The 20,987-nt window shown below is 42.8% G+C and overlaps 1 protein-coding gene and 1 long non-coding RNA gene across 2 annotated transcripts in view; one reads left to right on the top strand and one right to left on the bottom strand.

The window, feature by feature from the left end:
* The window catches only part of METTL24 (methyltransferase like 24), a 46,600-nt gene that overhangs the window by 6,638 nt on the left and 18,975 nt on the right, over positions 1-20,987 (top strand). Inside the window, exons 2-3 of the mRNA XM_042017278.1 lie at positions 13,382-13,480; positions 17,182-17,321. Of these exons, the coding sequence (XP_041873212.1) occupies positions 13,382-13,480; positions 17,182-17,321 (239 nt within the window). The remainder of the gene's footprint in view (positions 1-13,381; positions 13,481-17,181; positions 17,322-20,987) is intronic.
* Positions 15,611-20,402, bottom strand: LOC121659314. The gene is made up of 2 exons (XR_006014271.1): positions 19,934-20,402; positions 15,611-19,289 (listed from the first exon to the last, which is right to left on the bottom strand). It is a non-coding gene; the product is annotated as an uncharacterized LOC121659314 (long non-coding RNA).

The raw sequence follows: 20,987 nt of genomic DNA, 5'->3' as shown, positions 1-20,987 counted from the left end.
AATACCATAGATTTCTTTCAAAATCTTTCAAATACCTGCTCATGGCTTTCTTTTGGCATATAAAGACATGAGAAGTTCTTCTAGGTAGCTGTGGCATGGAAAAAAAAATATGGGTGTTTAAGCATTCTTAAGGGACCCAAGGATCGAGGTGATAATTTATTCTGCAGATGCCTTGCTCTGTAGTGGCCATTACAGTTATGCCATTGTTTCCTTGAACCCAGAGAGACAGTTCACAGGCCTTGTACAAAATGTGAATCTTTTATGACTGCAGTAGCAGGTTGGAAAAAAAAAACATTCCTGTTTTCTGTTTTCAGCTCAAACTGTTTCATGGGACTGCTCTGGGGGCCAAGTGAACTGAACTGCCCAGTAGCAGTGGCACAGTTAGTGCCAAAAATGGTCTTTTGTCACATTTCATGTTTTGAAATAAGAAGTGAGGACAGTTTGAGGAGACACAGCTTTCCTTGCTCAAGCAGCTCTCAAGGTGGCCAATATTTCTATGTTCTTTTCTAAAATTTCCTTCTGTGGAGACAGAAGTGTCCAGAAAGAGAGATTTGGACAGGTAAAAATTCTCCTGGATAGCCCTAGGGTTTTGACTTTACATTGCCAACCTTTATCTGCCTTCTTATGAGACAAGTGTTTAACTTCATTGCTAGTAAGGTTTTCATCCCAGTTAGTCCAGTCAGTTCACATCAACATTTACTCAGCCAGCCAGGCAGTTAACAGAGACATGTCTGCTTGGGGGCTGCATGGTAGGTGCCAGCATGCCAGATATCTCTCTCATGCCACTTTTACTGAGCTGTGGCCTCGGTTCAGACTGAGGTGCAGCTGGGGGATCTTTGGTGTGAGCCCAGAGCAGAACTCCAGTGACCCCTGACAAGGGGTGCAGAACTGAAATCCTGCGGTGAGGAACAAAACCCTCTCACAGCTGCCTTGCAGACTCGTGCAGACAGCGTGATGAGTGCATCATCACTTCTTACAAAACAGATGTAGAATTTGGAGATTTAGATAGCATTAGGGAGGGACCTCCAGCCTTTGCTCAAGCAGTCTGGTTTGGTTGTCAGGCTGTCCTCCAGCCTGGCAGTGATGGCTGCCACTCGTGGCACAGATTAGATAAAAGATTTGACATGTAAGTGAGAAAGTCTGTGTGAACCACCACTAATCTTCGATGGCATCTGCAGCGCAGCCCGCTCTTATCGCTTGTTCTAATATTAACCTTGAGCTGAGTTTGTCTTGGATGGCTGTTCAATGCTCCAGAGCTGTGTGCAGTGGACGTGAGTCATTTAATCAACTTGAGTGTTTTTGTAGCTAGAAGATACACACCAAGATACTTTTGTGCATGATGAAATGTTGTCCAGAGCCCTTCTGTGTTTCTAAGTCTAGATCAAATGACCTGCAGTTCAGTGGAACAACTAAAAGAGGGGAAAAAGGTGTGAATCAATTTTTCTTTCAATTGTGGTATATGGCATATGTATCATCCAATCTGTATGCATACACTCACCCTAATGCTGTTTATTTTAGTGGTTTTGCCTACAAAAGTGGCAGGGTGATGTGCTGCACTATTTTGAGTTGGCCAGTCTCTCAGGGTAATAAAAGCCATGTGCACAAATGGACTGACGCCTAGGGTAACAGAGAGATGAAAGCCATGATTTTGAACTCACTCTCGTGGCAACAGCTGGGTCAGTTTCAGCAGGAGATGGCGGAAATGTTCCCAGCTGTTTATGCAGTGCTAAGTGGAAGGGCTTGGATTTTCAATGATGTGTTGTTTCCCCATCTGATCTTCTCTTCCATCTTCAGTCGTCTTGCTTTTGAATGTGCCATCAAGCTCAGGTGCCACCAGGAAAGCTGCAAATGCTCATGAACTGCACTGTCAGAGAATGGGTGGATGGAGTATCCTGTGGTCACTGCTGACCCTTTGAAAAGCACAAGTCCTGAGTGTGGCTCTGGGGGAACCCCTGGGTGGTCATTTGGCTCTCTTATTAATTTTTTGCAACATTTAAAAACTAGTGCTGTAATTTATGTCCACGCTGTCACATGTATAAATGAAATAAATAAACCTTCCCTTGTGTCTTTGTGTAATGATAAATGTAGTGGTTCCAGCAGCTATTAGAAGACAGAAATCTTGCTTCTCACCAAAGTCTTCTCAGTTTGCTTTGCAGACTGGAATAAAATGGCTTTTCAGAGTTCTTTGAAAGTCAGAACAGAATTGTTCTGGCTTTGCAAATCGCAAATCTGGGGTACTTGTGAGAAACATCATTCCTCATGCCACCTCTCCCTGTCATACAATGGAAGCTTCTCTTGTCTCTGGCAAAGGACCAGGAGGACTTTGCAGTGGGTCATTGGCTTTTGAAGTCTCTTGGGACTGTCAGGCCAAGCCAACTGCTTCAGATTTTATATGAAGAACCTCTGGGTTTACATTCTTGTGGAAGAAAGAGCTAACCAACAGCTCATTTAAGAAGTGACCGACTGATGTTTACTTTGGGTTCTACTTTCCGATAGATTTCAGATGCAGCTTCAGGTGCAGGGCCGTGAGTTCTCCTGGAAGAGACAAAATTCTGTGTTCTTTCCAGGACTGACCTTGTGGCTTCTGCAAACTGAAGGAATTGAAACCTCTGCCCTTCTTTGTATGTGGAAGACAAACCTGTGGGCCTTGAGAGCTTAGCAAGGAAACACCTACAAGACCCTAATATGCAACTTGTCTTAGGGATATTGCTAAAATACATTCTTGCTATTAGTTTTGATGAGGTAGGGTCACTTTTTGTGTGTGTGTGTGTGACACGGTCTGCTGGGGAAAGTTAGCCAAGACAGAATTATGGCAGACAAGCAAGTATCAGTGATGTGCCGGGGGCTGGACCTGGTTGGGAAATGTATGCATTTGAAAATGATGTTAGAACCAGCAAACATTAACATCACAGAGTTTCTGTCACTGCTTTGTCCTCCCGCTTTTTGCCTCATCCATCCCCAGCCCTCTTCCTCATTCCTCTGCTGGCAGCTAGCTAAGTCAAATAATCAACTGGGAGCTTCAAAGTCAGTGCCCTTTATTTAGCATCCTCTTTCATATTTTACAAAGAGACACTGTTTGAAATGCTAGGGGGAAGAGATGGTAATGTCTATTGATATGGCATGTAATGTTAGAAAACGTCTGCCACTTAGAAGCCTAAAAATTATAGGAATCAGTTCCAAATCTTTCTTGCTCCCTACAGAGTAGATGACAGCAGTGGGGGAGTGAGATTCATCCCATAGATAAACACCACGAGGTAGGAGCTGTCTGAAAAAAACCCCAAATTTTTAGTGCGGGTGCCATGTCTCTTTTGGGGTTTTCCTCATGGTTGTTCTGCAGCACTGAAACTTTCAAAGAAGTGAACTTTGTTTCATCCTGAATAGGGTGAAGCAACAACATCAAGTTCCTTTTCCCTCCCTCTTTTGAGAAAATTAAACAAGAAGCAATTATGTGTCAATTGGTTGCTGCTGAGCTGAAGTGTTTCTTCTTCGTTAGATGTCTTGATTAATGGTTTGATCTTGCAATTATTATTCATTATGAAATCTGTGGGAATTCTGGGTGCATCATGAGTTCAGGGTCAAACCATGTAGTTTTTCAGTACTGTATCTGTATAATGCTCTGAATTAGTGATAAAATATTGGAAAATATCCTTGCTCAGAGAGGATGGTACATATTTGCCCAAGCCCATCCTCCATGGGCTTATGATGATTGGGTCTATACTTGTTTTGAATAAAAAATATTTCAAATGTATGGGCTTTGAAATGAGCTTGATTTTCTTCTCTATAGACTGGAAAATAAATGTATCAGCTTGTACTTAAAATCCTAACAATTTGTAAGCCAGCTGTTGTTCCCTTTCTAGACAGAGTGAACTAACTGCCCAACATGCTGTTTTATTTTATTTGGAAGACTTTTACATAGCTCTAGACTAAGGGCACTAATCCATAGCCATATTAAAAAACAGGAAAGGGAGTATGTTTAAAGCTAGAATACGTTTCATTCTGTGAAACTGCATTATCTGGTTTTACTGACTAATGCTTTTATGAAATAAGGAATTAAAGAAGAAAAAAAGTTAAGTTTGGCTTTTTGAGTCTTCCCTCTCTATCCAGTAAAACCCAGTATGACGAAGTGAACTGATGGTGGGTTGAAGGAACAGTACCCTCAGTACCTGTTTTAAATACTCTCTGTCTTACCTTAGGGTTTTACACTCTGAAATCTAAATACCAGTAGAAGTTCCTCAGCCTTTTGGTTTACCCATGGATAAGAGCTGATGTTTACTTGCTTTATGAGATTATAGACGTCTAGCGACAAATACTGCCCTCTCTTGCTCCCCAGGCACAAAAGGTTGCCCTGGTACTTACCCAGGAGGGGAAGATGAAGAGGAAGGGGTTTTCTGATCCTTCATACCTCCCTTTAGTTTGGAAGGTGTGGTGGACCATTTCTGTTTAGACATTTGCATTCCACTTGGATTAGAGAGATGGCTGCACAAGTGTGAAATGCTCCCATTTGTGTGAAAGCATTGGTTTTACTCTAAAGCACCTTCTTTTTCCCCAGTTCTTAGCCTCAGGCAGAGGCTCTGAAGTCAGTGGATAGGCTGCCAGAGGCATCCCTATCTGTAAGTCACAGTTTTGTGTTGGAACTTGCACAAAATAAACTCAGTTTATCTGGCTAGCTGTGTATTTACTGATGAATTCTGTTTGTTGTATGCTGTGGTTTAAATATTGAAGTGAAGTCAACCTAGAGGAAAATAGCTTTATTCCCCTATTGTATGGATTATGACATCTCCATATTTCTCAGCCAGAGCACTTCAACTAGAGCAGTTATGAATACAGGCTGAAGCCACGGTCTTGCCTCTGCCTAGCAGAAACTGAATTTGACAAGCAGTGACCAGTAGTTGCTGTATCTGTTTCTTGCTGCTATCCTTAAGTGTTGGCAAAGGCATACGGGCACTGGAAAGAATTCAGCTGATTGAGCTGCTTAAGCAGTTTTGAGAATTTACTTCCATAAATTTCCATCTGTTCTGGCTCCTGGTTTTATCTCCATTAGATATATTATCATGCTGACAGCCTCTGGATAGCGCTGGAATGCTGCCGCCCGATTTATTTATTTTATTTTAGAACCATAGCAAAGAAATCTCATTTGGCTATTTTCAAAGCTGTATGTCTCTTAGAGTAAAATCAATCTCTCTTTTAATAAATGTCTATTTCTCCCATATGTTGCTGGGATTTCCAGTGGCAGAGCTGTTAGTCTTTGGTGACCTTTGAAGGTCTGAGGAGAGGTTCCCCAGTGCAATACCGCCCTTTCCTACCCCTGCAGCCCCCAGATTCCTTGGCTGCAGTGGATTTATTCCTCAGAGTTAGTGAGGAGTGGTAGTTACACTGTGTAAGTTATAAATTAGGTGTAAAGCTTCCTGAATACATAAGTACTTACAAATTAATATTTTGGCAAGTCTTCTGAAACCCTGCTTCCTGTAAGTCCCAAACTGGCACTCAGGGTGATGGTGAATTTACAGGGATGTCCACGGTGGCTAATGTAAACCTGGCAAGCGAGTTCCCAATACCCATTTCCTGTGGAGTTCAGGGTTGCGATTTGAATTCAATGGAGCATTAATCACCTAAATTCCTCTACAGATCTGGCTTCCTCATGCTAATTTTGGAAGGTGCTCTTAATTTTACCAAATCAATTTCTTGATTCTTAAAGTGATGTAAATTCTGTCACTTGAAGTCAATGGCAAGCATCCTTTTGTCCTGTGCATGCTTTTCTTATGAGACACTTTTTTAGGGGAAAAGACACAAACCTGCAAGTGGAGTTGGAGGAAGCTTGAGTGTGGGCTTTGTGTGTGAAACGCAGAACTTCCCAAGGCACCGAAGTTTTTGGTGTTCTGCACGGAGGTCGCTAGTGCAGCTCGCCTGCAGGTAAAGGCAGCAGTTCCCCCCAGAGCAGTAATTTGTATGCGTGTGGTCGATTTCATACCATCAGATGGGAAATGAGAAGCAAAAGGAGCAGAAAATAAACATCAGTATTAACAAAAGGAAAGCAGAGGTGAAATGCTTGATGATTGCTGCCTTTTCAGGGGTTGTTACCTATTCATGTTCAGACTGATTTACTCTACAAAAGTAAAGACTCTTGGTTTCAGTTACCATGCAGTGACTCAAAGCTTGTCTAATGAGAATTGAAGTCAGAAAATAGTTTTCTTCATTTCAATGTAAAACTTTGCCTTTTTTTCCTTTTCCCTGCTAAGTTGAAGAGTTTTACTTACTGGTGCAAACTGCAGCCTTGTGAAGCAAGTGCTGATAAACTGCTTTTAAGTGGAGCCCTCGGCGTGATGTTTGGAGCTTCCTAAATTGACTCTTGCAGCACTCCCATCCTTCTCTCAGGCAGACAAATGTGTGCTGCACTGCAGAGACTTGGAAAAGATGATGCGCAGAGAGCGAGGAGCTGGGGGAGATTTAACTGCATCCTAGACATTCCCTCTTCCATAAAATAAAAACACACACGACCAGACATAGAATTCTTCATATACAGATCATGTTGGAAACCCATTTAAATTGGAGATACACTCATTAATGTAGAAAGCACTCTTATCACGGGACTGGTTTCCATGGGCAGCATTTCCTTTCCTGAGCAGCCTTCCTGTGTGGGAAAGCCTGACTGTATGTATGACACGTTGCTTGCTTTTCTTGGCACGAAGGTATTGTTCCTCAGCCTATTGTTCCAACGTCAAATCTTTGGATAAGATCATGGAGTGGATCCTCCTAGAAGACATGTTAAAACATGCTGAAGACAGGGAGCTGTTTAGGTACAGCCAATATCTGAACTGGAAAGATACAGATTTGATGGATGGACTGATAGATGGACAAGGAACTGGTTACAGTCAGTGGCTCAATGTCTAAACGACAACCAGTAACAAGTGGTGTCCATCGGGGGGTCTGTACTGGGGGTGATACTGTTTGCTTTGGGCCACCTGACCTAGTGGAATGTGTGCCCCATGGAAGTGGGTTGTAGTAGGTGATATTTAAAGGTCCTTTCCAACCCAAACCATTCTGTGATTCTGTAACACACTGCAGATTTTTTAGCTCTGGAGTTTGCCTGTGGGAGAGACTCCCTTTGTGGCCTGCTCGTTGCACTGCACCAATGTGGTGCATGCAGAGGACAGAGCAATCCGCTGGTGACTGGGTGTGGAGAAGGCTGTGTGCGTGTGTGCAGTGGTGTCAGAGACGTCTCTGCCTTAGATAAACTCAGGAAAGTAGAAACGTGGAGAAATAGAAAGATTTCCTGTATTAATTCTTTTTTTTTTTTTCAGTTCATCATGGACTTTGAGCAATGTGGAAGTTTCACTGTTGGAGTGGAAATTCCCAGTTTAGGTGGCTGCAGGACTAGGTGTCAGCTGCTTTTCCCTGTGATTCCCTGTCCTGGGGTGACTTTATGATGTGTATCCCCTATTGCTGCTCTATGCCCAGAAATTAATAATAAATAAAAATTAAATAAAGCCTGATGCCTCAGAGGGAACTCACTGCTTTTCTCTTCATACAGGCACACACATGCAGAGGAGGAATGTATGTAGCAAGTTTTGCACTATGGTTTCTTAAGAGAAAACCTGATATGTTTAAGAAAGCCGAACGGCAAAGAAAAATAGAAAATAATAGTAATATGAAAGAAAAAAAAAGGAAAGAAACAGTTCAGACATACAGGGATGGAATATCTATAAAGCCAGCTGTATTGGAAATTAATTCACTCAAAGCTTTAAATATGAGTCAGTCACTTTGTAGGCCTGTGTTTTAAATTACAGCATACTGAGCCTGTGTGTGTGTCCCTGCTACTCCTAAACTCATGATGTAAGGTAGCAGATTTTTATGAGTGTACGTCTTGTGAGCCCTTGTGGTGCTGGTTACGTTTGGCTGAAGGGGACTGTATGAATTGACCTTTCTCAAGGAGGTCTTTGCCAAGCCTGAAGGCATACTTGTTCTTTCCTACTGATACCTCCGCTTTGAGGTGGAGTTTGTTTTACTTGTGCCACATACTGCTGCTCCAAACATAAAACATTTGGAATTACTCCACCTTGCTGAAGAATAAAGTGCAGCTAAATGTTGCTTTAGGCTCACAGCTAAATAGTAGGCTCAGCCCTCTAAAATGCATGTTTTTCTGCAGCATGGGGTGTGTGAATGTCTGGTCTGGGGTTTCTCTTCGGTCATGTCAAGGGTCTGTGGCGTAAGTGTTCGTGAGCCCATCCTTCAGGCTTCCTTTGCAGGTCCTGGAGAGACATGGACTTTTCCAGTGCTTGACTCACCTTACTTATTTTAGATGTCTACTCTCTAGTGAGATGAATCATTCCCATAAAGAGCCTGTCTGCCTCATCGGTCCTGTCAAATAACTTAGCTTCCCAGCCCACTGTGGGAGCTTCCTGGATAGCTGTCTGCATGCAGGAGTGTTTCTTCCCTCCTGGCTCTCCCTTGGAGTAAACCAGCTAATTACCTCTGAAACTAAACGTGGGCGTTCATGAGGGATTCTTTGCTCCTGGAGTTGTCAGCAAGAGGAGCAGTGTGCCGGGTTTGGCTGCCTCCACCCTCAGCAGCCCTCCCACTCTCCTTAGCAGGCTTCGCGCTGGTCGCGTGTCCCTCCTGAGGCGTCAACACGTGGTTGTTTGCATGTCCTGCAAAGCCAGGATTTGGTGTAAGCACCTTTCACTATGTAGGGTACTTTCGAATTGAGGGAAAAACCCCAAACAGTAAGACCACAACAAACCATTATGCTTAAGGCCACAGGTGCTTGAGAGGGACCGCAAATAAAATTATGTCCAAGCTCTGTTAATCATATGGGATCAATCTATTCTCACAAAGGCAAGCCTTCTGTAGTACAATCTAATAAATTTGCCATCTAGATGTCTGAAGTTTTGCAATCTGAATCTGAATCCCATGCATTGCATTTCAAACTGATAAAACCCTGCAAAATTTCACCCATGTGCAGGTTCTGTTCTGCTGAGTGTGTGGTACACAGGATACAGACAGAATAATTGGAGATGAAGATGTGTATGTCATTTGTTTCTATGGGTAGCAAATATTTATGGTTTCTGATGGAATTTATTGCCACAAATGATTTCCACTCACATTTGGTCCTGCCTCAGATGTAAAAAATTAAACAGTTGCATGATTTAATCAGAGATTTTCTTAAGACATCTGTGTATATATTGACAAGTCTTTTGTTTCTTTGGAAGCAACAGACTGCTTGGCAGGGTAATGGGATTCCCAAACTTTGTTTATAAAAATGGCTAATGTGTTTCTGTATTTTAATTGACTGTTAAAAAGGAAGGACATTAAATAGGGGGGGGGAAACAGGTATTGAGTTTAAAAAAATGAAAATACAAAAAACTTTCTAATTCCCTTTCAAATGTAAGCAGAAGGGAAGGAAGGGTTTGGGCTTTTTGAGCTAGTGCACTGAAACTAGGGTTGGTCTGGAAAGAATTTAATGATTTGTGTGTAAATTTAGGCTGGAAAAGCCAAACATTTTGCAGACCTACAATTTTAGACCTGCTGGTTTGTGAGCCCTTTGCACATTTTGATTTAAATTTTATATTATGATTTCAGATTTTTAGGACAGATTTTAAATAACAGTCTTTTAAAAGTACATCACATTTATACTACAGGTTATTAAGGGATTATCAAATGACTATCGCAGATGGCTATGAGGGAGAAAAAATCTAGGACGAAGTGGTCTGCAGAGAGAAGTCTCTGCAGATGACGGTCAGGTTGGTCTGAAGGAAACATCAGTCCTTATCCTGAAGTGTGAAGTACCTGGAAAAAAATCAGACCTTCAAATGCAGCCTAGTTTTCCTAACAAAGCAATGGCATCACTTTAAGATTTTCTTTACTCTGTTGGTTATCTCATGTGGTGAAAATTTAGACATCACTCTGAAAAACAGTTCTGCATATCCATTACCTTTCAGGAGTAGCTGAAGTCAATGTCCAGCCAGTGTTTGTGATAAAGCCTTGCTGAAGATTGATTTTTCTTACAATGCTGATTTCAGTTAATGTGTCTGTAAGTGAAGCTATATACAGAGGGATACTTCAGGATATTCAGTATGATATTTTTTAAGAGGCATTGTAACTTTCCAGGTACTGTCATCTCTTTGTATTGCGGAATATGGATATGTTGATGTTTGGGAAACACAGTCATGGTGTCTGGCTGGATGAGTCCTTCCCTAGGGAGAGCACACCCATGGTAATAGGCAAAAATGCAGATTGTCTGAACCCATTTTCTGGCTCCTCCTGGGCAGCCTTGGCGATGCCTGTCTGAATTTCATATCCGGAGCTGGATAATCTGGGCTGTAATAGCTCCTCTGCTCCTCTTGCTGTAAAGCCCGCTGTGAAAGGAGCTGCTCCTCAGCCTCCTCAGTTTGTACAGCAGCCACAGGGACCTGCTCTCGGTCATTCTAGAGATTTCCACAGTACAGGTGAGAAAATCCAAATCATGATGCCACAGACAGGTTCACTCTGACTAAGTAAAATTGCAAAGTCAAGAGGGGGAAAAACTTCTCAAATAAGGATCGTTTTTTATCAGGGATAATCCTGATTTTCACAAAGCACCTGTAGAGTTTTTTTGAGAAGGCTTACATGGAAACACTATGGAACAGGCTGAAAATTACCTGAAAAACTATAAACAAAGGCTACCAATGTACCTATGGAACGGCTCCTTCAAGAGGATGTTTTGTATTCCTGAAAGTACCCAAAACGCATCACCGACATTTGTGAGTTACCCTCTGGGGGGGTGCACCTGGTCCGAGAGATGTGTTGGATTTTCACCCCCATTCATTGTGAATCTAATTGTAAGGCAGCTATTGAGGCGCCCTGTAGGGGTGTTCGGGCGGTGTTAGGAACAGGCCCCTCTAATGTGTTCGTTAGTGAATGGAAATAGGCTGTTGCTTCCTAAGGGGCCAGGGACTAAGTGTGAAGTTTGAGAAGCTATTCAAAAGCATTGTCGTCAAAAAGGAGCCTCGGGTCCGATATCTGTCACAAAAGTAGCATTTATGTAGTGCTGCTAAATTTAAAAAACTATATAAAATTTGATCTCTTTCTGTTTTTGACTTTCCCCCCCCCCCCCCGTACCTCCCCAGCCATTTTTTAGTGAAACTGCATTAGTAAGTCACTGGGGCTTTTATTTCATTTTCATGTGTTTATCAATAGTTTGGAGTCAGTGGGAAGGCTAGTTTATCGTCTTTAAGATTTTAAGAACCCGAGTGTAAGCTGCAGTGGCTCTTGGATATTGCACTCTGCTGAAAAAGAACCTCATTCACGTGGTTCATTATAGAGATTTTTTTTCCTTCCCTGTCAACTCTGTGCAGAAAGAATTCTTGCTGAACAGTACCACAATGGCCACCCTGCAATTCCTCTACTTAATGAGCTACTTCTCACACAAATAGATTTCAAAATAACTGGGCATAGATGTGTAGGTCTCCGGGTGGTTTTTTTGGTTTGGTTTTTTTTTGTTTGGCTGGTTTTTGGTTTTTTTCTTTTTTTTCCCCCCTGAAAACGATTGTCAGTCTTCATTTTCATTTCAGCTTTCAAGCCTGTTGAAACAGCAGCATTCCTGTCATTGCAAACGTTATTCAGCCGTGTGAAGTGTGACTCATTCTGAAAGATTACACGAATTTCCCTCCCTGGTGTGCACCTATCCTCCTGCTGTTCGCTGTTTGCAGGCTGCCTGCTGCAAGCAGAGGTCAGGGGAACATGCTGCTGCAGAGCTGGCTTGCTAGCTTGCTTCCAGGATCCTGCTGTGCAGGGTATAGGAGTCCAAGTTTGCTGCAGGCGGGAAGTCTCAGGGTGAGAAATGCTACTTTTGTCTGCTTCTGGGGGAGAAAAAAAATCTCAATATCCTTTTCAGCATCTCTTTACAGTAAAAAACAAAAACAAAAACAAAACAAACAAAAAACCCACAACAAATCTGAAAAATAAACCCTAAAGGAACAATAAACCTCATACAAACCTGGCTCACACTCACTGTGGACTATATTTACTTAGGCTGCAAAAATATCAATTCGTGATATCAGCTCAACGCAAATGCCATCTGGTCTGGTGGTCCTCTTTAATAATCTTTCTTTTCTAATTTTACCTTCTCTTTCCTGCATTCCTCTCTGGCATCAGAGGATCCCCGCTGTCGCCGTGCTGGCTCTTCTGGTGCCACAGACCGGTCCTGTCTGGGGGCTCAGTGCCTCACCTCTCTGATCTGCCTCCATCCTCTCCAGCTAATTGCTATTTCCTACATGTTTTCCAGGGCTTTGTTTGAAATACAGCCCTGTGGGAATCCCGAGTGGGGTTTCTGATTGTATTTTATTGAATGTCAGCATAAGCCTTTGAGGAAGAAACCCCATCCTGTCCATTATGGAAGCTCAGTTAATTGAGCATGATTAAAGGGAAGCTTGATACTACCTGCCCAACTGTAGAAGTGAGTTACAGAGCCTGAAGATGAAAAGCCATGAGGAATCACTCTTAATTTAGTACAACTTAACACCGTGCTTGTATTTTTATCTACTTGAGGGCAAGAGATGACAAGTCTAAACTTCCCAGCGTTACAGCGGGCAGAATTTGGAGAAGGTGGCGCAGATGGGAGCACAGAGCCCCGTTGCTCTGCAAGCACGTGTCTGAAAGACCTTTTCTGTCCCACTCTATGTGGGAAGTGTTTCTGGAAAAGCTGACAGGATCCCCCAGGTTCAGAGCTGAGGGGCCTTGCAGGGAGTGCAGAAAGCACCCACCAAAGCTATGGCTATGAAAATAAGGAGTGGTAGGGCTACAGGCAGCCACACTTATATTTTTTCAGGGAAACAAAGAATTCTTGTGTATCTGTCAGGCAAGTGTGGGAGAGGAAGAGGACTTTTCTCAAAGCCTACTAGAAGCTTGTTTTTCATAAAATCTAGATCTCAAAAAAGAAAACAGGTTTCTTGCAGGGGTTTCCTTTGGTGATCAGTGTTTGCAATCCAAGTTCTTGTTTCAGTGGATGTTCAAGCAGAGATACTTGATAAATATGAAATTAAAATTATATCACCCTTTTCAGATGTTTTGCTAGAAGATTTGGTTACTCAGATCTTGTTTTTCTTCATGCATTTCTCACAGCATACTTGGGTGTCCTAAAATAACTGGTTTAACACGTGTATCCTGGATGAGGAACACTTTCTTTCTGAATTACCAACATCTGCTTTCAAAGCTGATCATTACAAACCATAGTTAGATGTTTTTTCACTGTAGCTGAAACCCTGCTTTATTCTGAAATGTTTTTCATGTGTAGGCAAGCCCCCAGGAAACTCTTTTTGTTTGAAATTAAATCTCCTTAGTTTATTAGCCCTCGTAATCTATGCTTGCACTGCCTTTAAGGTGTTTTCCGGTTTGCTTTGTTTTACAGACAGTAAGATGGCACATTGAACTACAACCATGGGCAAGTCCAACCCCTTCCCTCAACTATGAGGCCTCGAGGTTCCTAAAGTACATTAGCACTTCTCAGGTAGGTTTTTTGTTTCAGTCTCCATTTAGAAAACACTTTGCCTGGCACAGATTTTTCCCTCATATCTGAGGAATTAACCTCACACCAAACTTTGTTTGAAACTGCTTTATTTCTAAAGTTGCTTAACCTAGCAGATGGTCAACATGAAGATAAAGGTCAAAACACAGGTTAGAAAGAATGCATTATTTCCATGCTATTTATTTCCAGATGGGTTTGTGTCCTGACAGGGGTATGGTATGACTGAAATTCTAGATGTGGTGTTCCTCTCTCTCCCCTTTCTCCCTCTCAGATGGAAAAATACAGAGCACTCTGTATCAAGAGACTGTATTCAACCACTCCACCTCTCAATAATACTATGATAACCAGGTTCATTTTGCTTCAAAAGGAGGCATTCGAGGTTCCCAGTAAAATGAGAACAAGGCATCAGACCTTAACTTGGACAAGTTGTATCAACAATACCAATAGAATCTTGATATTTTCAGGGCAAAAACAATGACTGTGAAAATTACTTTATGTGCTTCTTAAAATATGGCATTTCCAAATCCAGGTTGTGTTGATGGATACTTCCAGCATTCAACATATATGGATATTGGGCCATCATGTCTTAACAGAGGCATCACTTATGCATAGCAGCATTTGCATGTGCATTTCAGGTAATAAAAAAATGGGAAAGAGGCTGGATGCTCACAATTCCAACAGGGCAGCTGCTTTTGGTACCCAAGTCTATCAGCAATCGACCCTTGAATACAGAGTTAACAGCATCATTACTTGCACTGAAAAACAGCAAAAAGCCCCAGGTGCCAATATCACTGAAATGTTATTCATGTATGAAATTCTTTGTTAATGCAGTGCTTTTGAGGCTGAGATGAGATTAATTTGAAACACCTCTAAAAAAGAGGATAGCAGAATGTTCATGTATCCTCCAGCTTGTGGGTACCCCTGGCTAAATTCTCAATAAAATTACATCTCTGCTGCCACTCATGCCAGCACGGAGAGGGCAGGATGCAAGAAGATGCATGTGGGGACAGCAAGAGATGTGTGTAGAGATGCTTGATTTGTTGTACAGAAGTTTAGACTGCGGCAGACATATTAAGCTGAAAACATCCTTCATCTCAGTGACTTAATAAACGGTGGCAGATGCTGCTAAACTCCACTAGTTGGGTCAAAGCCTACAAGGACATCAATTAACAGAGAGTTTATTGCTTTTGACACACTCAGCCAGAAGTTTCGTTCCCAGAGTAACTGACCCTGGTTGGGGGAATAAGCATAAGTGAAAACAAAAAATGAGAAGAATCCCTGTTCCTGACTTGGCAGATGTTACAAGATGAATAACTGATGGGATAACACCATGACTGGTATGAGCACTTCTGAAAATGGGAACCTGCTTATGTAGATGAGCATGGGATGTCATTTTCCTTACTTGCTGAGCAAGTGTCTACTAATTACTGTGCCTGAGTTCAGCCCCATGCCATTAGCATAGAATGGCTCAAACTGCTGGAGCAGGAAGGTGCCATATCAGCAGGGTCAAGGTGTGGCCAGAAAAAGCTTTTTCAGCGCTGGTATTTGATGATCAGAAGAAGCATCTTTCTTTTGCTATTGTTTGTATGATAGGAGTGAGCAGAAGCCCAGAACAGGATGTGAGCTCGGTGCCTCAGTAAATCTTGCAACAGACTGGCAGGTTCAGGTTTTGGGGTTTTTTTGTTTGTTTGTTTTGGGGAGGTTTTTTTTGATAGCAAGACCTATTAAGTAGCAAGAGCTGTTAAAATTGCTCCAAACTCTGGCTGTTGTAATTGCTCATAATGCCATGAGTCAATTAAGTGGCAGCATTTCAGAATCTTAGTTTTCTGTAGAGAGTACGTTATTCTTCTGTGTCTTAAATTAGTGCTTATTATTGCAATGCCATTTATTCCTTGATTGTTATGTGACTGAAGGTAAATGGGTAGAGGGGTGCAGTGCAAATCATTGCTTAAAACTTAGTGAATCCTGAGAACAGCATGAAGAGATGCTGTATTTGCTTTTATGAATTTTCCATGGGAATTAGGAGCCAAGCAGCAGCAGGGAGGTGGTGATTTAGTGTGCAGCTCTTTGAATGTAATGCTCCAGGTAATGATCTTTCAGAGCATACACTTCTTAAAGAATGAGTGTTTTATTTACTTATTACAAGGTAAATGGTGGAGAGTGCCTACCACATTAAAGGCTGAGTTCCAGGTTTTACTCTCACCTCTGTGTAAAACTGCTTTGTTTTTGTGGTTCCAGGTGAGGCCAGAGCTGTGCTTTTTAGTTTGGCTAAGACTGAGAACTGAACCTCTGCAGTCTGCTGTAGAGGAAGTCTCTACTACTGTCCTTTGCACCATTTTAGTTGTTGCCTTTCTGACAGTGCCAGCTCCCATTCCTGCAGCTAGGGCTGGCACTGGGCCCAAAGAACAACTTTTTATCATGATGGCTCAGCTGGGTTCCTGCAGCTCTTCTCGATCTTTGCTTTCTTACCTGCATGTTAGCAACCTGTGCCCTGCAACACCTGACTTTGGTGGCTGGGCTGCATGGTTTGGAAAGCCCTTCAAGAACGAACTGTGGATGCTGATGCTGGTGTAGAGCAGTGCAGCCTTTCCTGGGCAGAAGTAGCCACAGCTTTGGTGCTTCCTTCTGCTTCCCCTTGCCTCCTTATCACTGCTCTGGCGACAGCTGTACGAATTGTACCCGCTTCCATCGACTGCTGTGCTCTGGCTCCTGTGTTCTGGAAAGGGTGCAGCACTCTCCAGCCCTGTGCCTGCCTTTTCCAGAGTGGCTCTGGAGGAAGAAGGTGGGGTGGAATGTTGTGGCCTGGGGGTGAAATGCTGTCCTGAGCTGCTGGATGGACAGGCAGAGCTGGTGCTGCAGGCAGGGGCTCCTCCTTAGGGTGTCACTTACAGGGCCATGGCTTTGCTGGCTCAGTCACTGTGGGTTTGGCTGTCTCAGGCTGCTGCTCAGCTGCTGGCAAAGCTGACTTCACCCCTCAGTGAGTTTTGACATGTCCAGGTTTCTGGCGAATCCAGTGCATTTTCAGTCTTTGCTTTCTTGGTCTGTACAAGGGCTTTGACTTACAGTGTTCCTCCCTGAAGGGTCACTATCTCTTCTTTTGGAGGGTTTTTATCCTGGCTTTAACTCTAGACGTCTAAGCCAGCTCAGCATAGACACACATGCTATGATTCCTCTGTTTAGTTAAGCACTTGCTTAAATCCCTTTGTAGTTGGAGAAGGCATTGGGGTAATGATTAAATCCCTTCTGGAGCTGAGATCCAGAACACTCTGGGTGAGGTACACATTGCAGAGACACTGCAACTCTGTAATTACAATCTTGATTTTAACATTATTCAGGATGCAGAATTCACTCCAAGGTTAAGAAAGAAAAAAAAATTAAATATGTGAATGTTGAAACATCTTTTCCTCATGGAAAAATGAATCTGGGTGCAGTACTAATGCTTAATTATCTGCTTTTCTAACTGCATTGCTCTCTGGGGAATCATGTAAGCCTCAAATTTCACCAAGCAGAACAGACAAACAAGGAAAAAAATAATCACATCTTTGTAGCCATGTATCAGATTGACAGTAGGATTTAAATTAAACCAATGAACATTTTTCTTTTTTCCACTTTTTCCCCAGAAGGCAAATTACAAACAAATTAAAAGTCCTATCTTAAAATGATAAATACTTTGGTTTCAACAGATTTCTTGTGAACACACGAACCTGAACAGCTTGAAAGGGTACTCCAAAACTGCAAAAAAGCCCTGGTCAATCTGTCTTGATGAGAGGTTTAGCCTCATCCATCGAATCAGAAGCAAGCAATGCCGTCTCTATTCACTGGGGTAAGTGCTCTGTTTAAAAGAAAGGAAATTGTTTCACAACAAATAGCTTCAAAAAGCCCTATACATACAACATGGGCTGCAGCAAGGTTGTCTTCCAAGGTATAAACTTAATTCAGGTGTTTTTATTATGTGTTGATGTGCTTCTGTAAACTTCATTTTTAGGGAAAAAACCTTTCTCCATGAGCGTCTTTTTTTTTCCTTTGCCTTTCTAATATTGGTATGAAAACAAATTGCTTAATGGTGAGTTGTGAGTGGTAGTTCATATAGAGGAAGATGGAAATCAAAGGGGTAAACTGAGAAGCCTACAGCATCTTACTTGAGCAGAGATTACTTGCATAATTGCCAGGTATTTCAGCAGCATTACTTATAAAACTTCATTAACTACCTCTGGGACAAAATAGTACATTTCCATGTGAGAGTGTTTTTGCTCAGCACTTCAGGGGTGACACGTGCCAAAGTGATAGTGATAAAGGCAGCTGTGGCTTTACTTTAAAATGTTTGCAATGTTTATGATATTTACAACACTTGAGAGTGAAGTTTTCACTCTTCACAGAACAAGCGCTTTCACAGGTAGCAAAACCACACATGCAGCCTGTTTTCCTGCTAATAAATAATTCTGTTTCCCAGGAGGATGAGGGAAGTCTGTCCTCAGAGTGCATCAGGCCATCAGCACACCAGTGCAGTAGGAGAACCATCACTGGGATCTGGAGCTCATTTCACACAGATCACCACACAGAGCTGCCTAACAAAACTGTACTTGCTGTCCTGGGAGGCAGCTTTAGGTTAGAGCTGTATTGTAAGGCTCCATCTCCCTTGAACCAGGGCAGTTTATTCCTGTGCTTTTGCTGCTGTGGGTTTACAAAGGGTGGATAGCAAGGAACTGCGCTGGGGTGGCATTCCTTAGCCTTGGTGTGTAACATGCACATACATGGCAGGTAACACCTGCAGGCAGTGTGGAGGTGAGGCAGGGTGCCTTGTAATCACAGAGAGTGGTTTTGCTTCATTTGGGTGGGTTTATATTTCGATTGAGTTTATCTGAGCTGTAAAGACCAAGATCCTCAGAGAGGGAGGTGCTGTCAGGTTTTGTTCAGCAGCACTGCTTTGTGGCAGAACAAGAGCATGCCCCTTAGAGACAAATCTCCCATACAGGAGAGAAGATTTCTCTTGACTACTGTTGCTTCTTGTTTTCTGAATGTTCTTTGCAATATATTTCAAATTATACTTTTGTGACATTAATGCAAGATATAGGGTTACATGATTTTTTTTCTTCTCAGCGTTTCATGTTCCTATAAAAGTTAGGAGAGATGCTGTGTTACCCCATGCTCAGTTCCAAACTTTAATTATTTGACTGTAGTACTGCGTTACTGCCTGAGGGCCCTTCCAGTAGTCAGTAGGGAGAGGCAGGCGCATTCAGGTGGAAATCAGCTAAGCTAAATAGCATTCTGGAGGTAAGTATAGCTTTCCTTTGATTATAGTGGAAGCCTGGGATAACTTGGCTGCTGATTTTAGATGTCTTGGCAAAGTACTCAAAGTTCAGTGGAATTAACCTAGACCTTATCCTTCAAGCTGCATGATCATTACTATTCGACCTGAGCTCCTGTGTTAATGTCCTTTTTCCCTATTGTTAAGGATCAAATGTGGGTTGAGAATGGTATTTTTGTTGAATTGCCCAGTAGGCACAACGCAGAGTTGATTTCATCTGTGCTAGGAGGTGCAGATTAGGCATGAAGCTGACCAGCACTGAGATATTTTGCTAATGGTTTTGAACTAAACTGAGCTAGTGTGTGTATACCAGTGCTTTATATGTGGTACTGTTTTGTGTATGGTCCAGGGAGCATGAGTGCCAGATTTTCTGTAGTCATGGAACACTAGGGCTTAGCAGAGATTGAAACTGATGTCAGCTCTCCCATTCATCATAAGATAAACACATACAGGAAGTAACCAACGAGGATGCATCACATGAAGCAGCTAAAAAATAAAAGGGAAATATTTGAGGTTACAGAGAAGCAGTCTTCAATCCACCAGTTTACTTCTGCAACCTTTGGAGCTCATTACTCCATAATTCTTCCCCTCAGACTCACTTCCTTTAGTTTATGACAGACAGAAAAGTAATTTTGTTCTAAGGCAAAAATCCCCTTTAAACATTTTTGTTATCTCATATGTTTCATAAAGAGCAAATGGGGAGCAGCTACTTCCAATGAAGAGCATTCTCTGTGGAGAGGACGGATGGAGGACAAATGTGAAAGTTCAGTGGGAGTGTTACTGGGAATCCTGAATTAAATGCATATGTGATTAAAGCTGGAATAAAACATGCTGCTTAGGTTTTGCCTTCTTGAATGCTATAGAAGAGGTTGCTTGTGAATGGGAGTGAGCAGCGTCTGGAACATCTGGGGATCTTTTTAGATTAGTATTAGTTGCTTCCACTACTCGGAGACAGCAATGCTTGTGCTCGGGGGACAGGATTTCCCAGTGCAAAATATAATTGCAATATGCATTAGTGAGCTCTAGTTATTAGTGCTAAATCTGCTTAGATTAAGCTAAATCAGTTACAAACACCACAGGCAGGCACTCAGGCTGGGATAACATAAATGAATAGGATTTCAGAAACTTACCAGCAGAGGTTTAAAGAGTCTTGCCGCAATACAGTGTAAATGCCAATTCAGGTGCATCCTAAAGTGTATGTAGGAGCTTTAGGATCCAGGCAGGGGGTCCTTCTTTTTTTCCTGAGCTGCTTGAGCTCAGTTGTCTTCCTTTGAAAGAGAAGGGGAGGAGGGGGAACAGAGAAAGGGAAAGCTGGACCTTAACTCGCATGTGTTTATAGCTCTGTCCTGTGGTCGCTGTGGTCGCTGGAGCACCCGCAGCTTTCAGCTGGATCAGCTACAGGTGTCCACTAGAGCTGTGCTGGAGCAGACAAAGCAGCGTTTGTGCCGCTCGGCTCTCACTGTGCTCCCGGGTGATGCCGGGCCCGGTGTGATGCTTCATTCAGCGCAAGCTGCAGCGCAGTGTCTATTCTGAGTGCAAGGCTCTGTGCACCGTGACCCTCTGTGAACCCTGGGAGCAGGGCACAGCCAAGGGACACCGCTCCCCGCTGTGCTGCGCTCTGTCCCGGGTCAGCGTCGCTGCCCTGCTGCCGGCGGGGAGCGGTGCCAGCGAGCCCTTCCTTCCCTGCGCTCGCCCGCAGCCGGGGAGAGGCGGCCCCGCGGGGCTGTTGGTGCTGCTGTGAATGCCCACCTTACCCCCACCGCAGGGCACTGCGTGGAACTCTGTAACCGAGCTCCCTTCTTCTTTACGGGAAAAATAGGTCAGTTTCTTTGGCATGTTTTATTTTGCTGTTGATGGCGGCAGCAGCTGCTCTCTCCTGATGGTGAGGAAAGGGTTCGCTAGTCTTCCGTGACCTCCACACCTTTCTTTTAAAATCATGATCCCTTTTTAGGTAACTCATCTTTCTTTAAGTAACTAAATCTTTCTTAGGAGACCTAATTTGTTTATCTTTTTCGTGCTGCATTATCGCTTTATATGATCACATGCGGGCCAGGTATTTTTCAAACCAGTTCCTTTGGAGAAGACCTTATGTTCTCTCCTATATATTTGTTGTTGTCTAGATCTCTCTTCAGGCATAAATTTGAGCTGTTAACTAGAGTGCCAGAAGACACATCATCCCTTGTC

This window comes from Corvus kubaryi, unplaced genomic scaffold, assembly GCF_017639235.1.
Source record: "Corvus kubaryi isolate FWS band 111438036 unplaced genomic scaffold, C.kubaryi_AGA036_p1.0 split3-73, whole genome shotgun sequence".
Taxonomy (NCBI): Eukaryota; Metazoa; Chordata; class Aves; order Passeriformes; family Corvidae; genus Corvus; species Corvus kubaryi.
The sequence above is the reverse complement of the archived record's forward strand: the minus strand, read 5'-3'. Positions and strand labels throughout refer to the sequence as shown.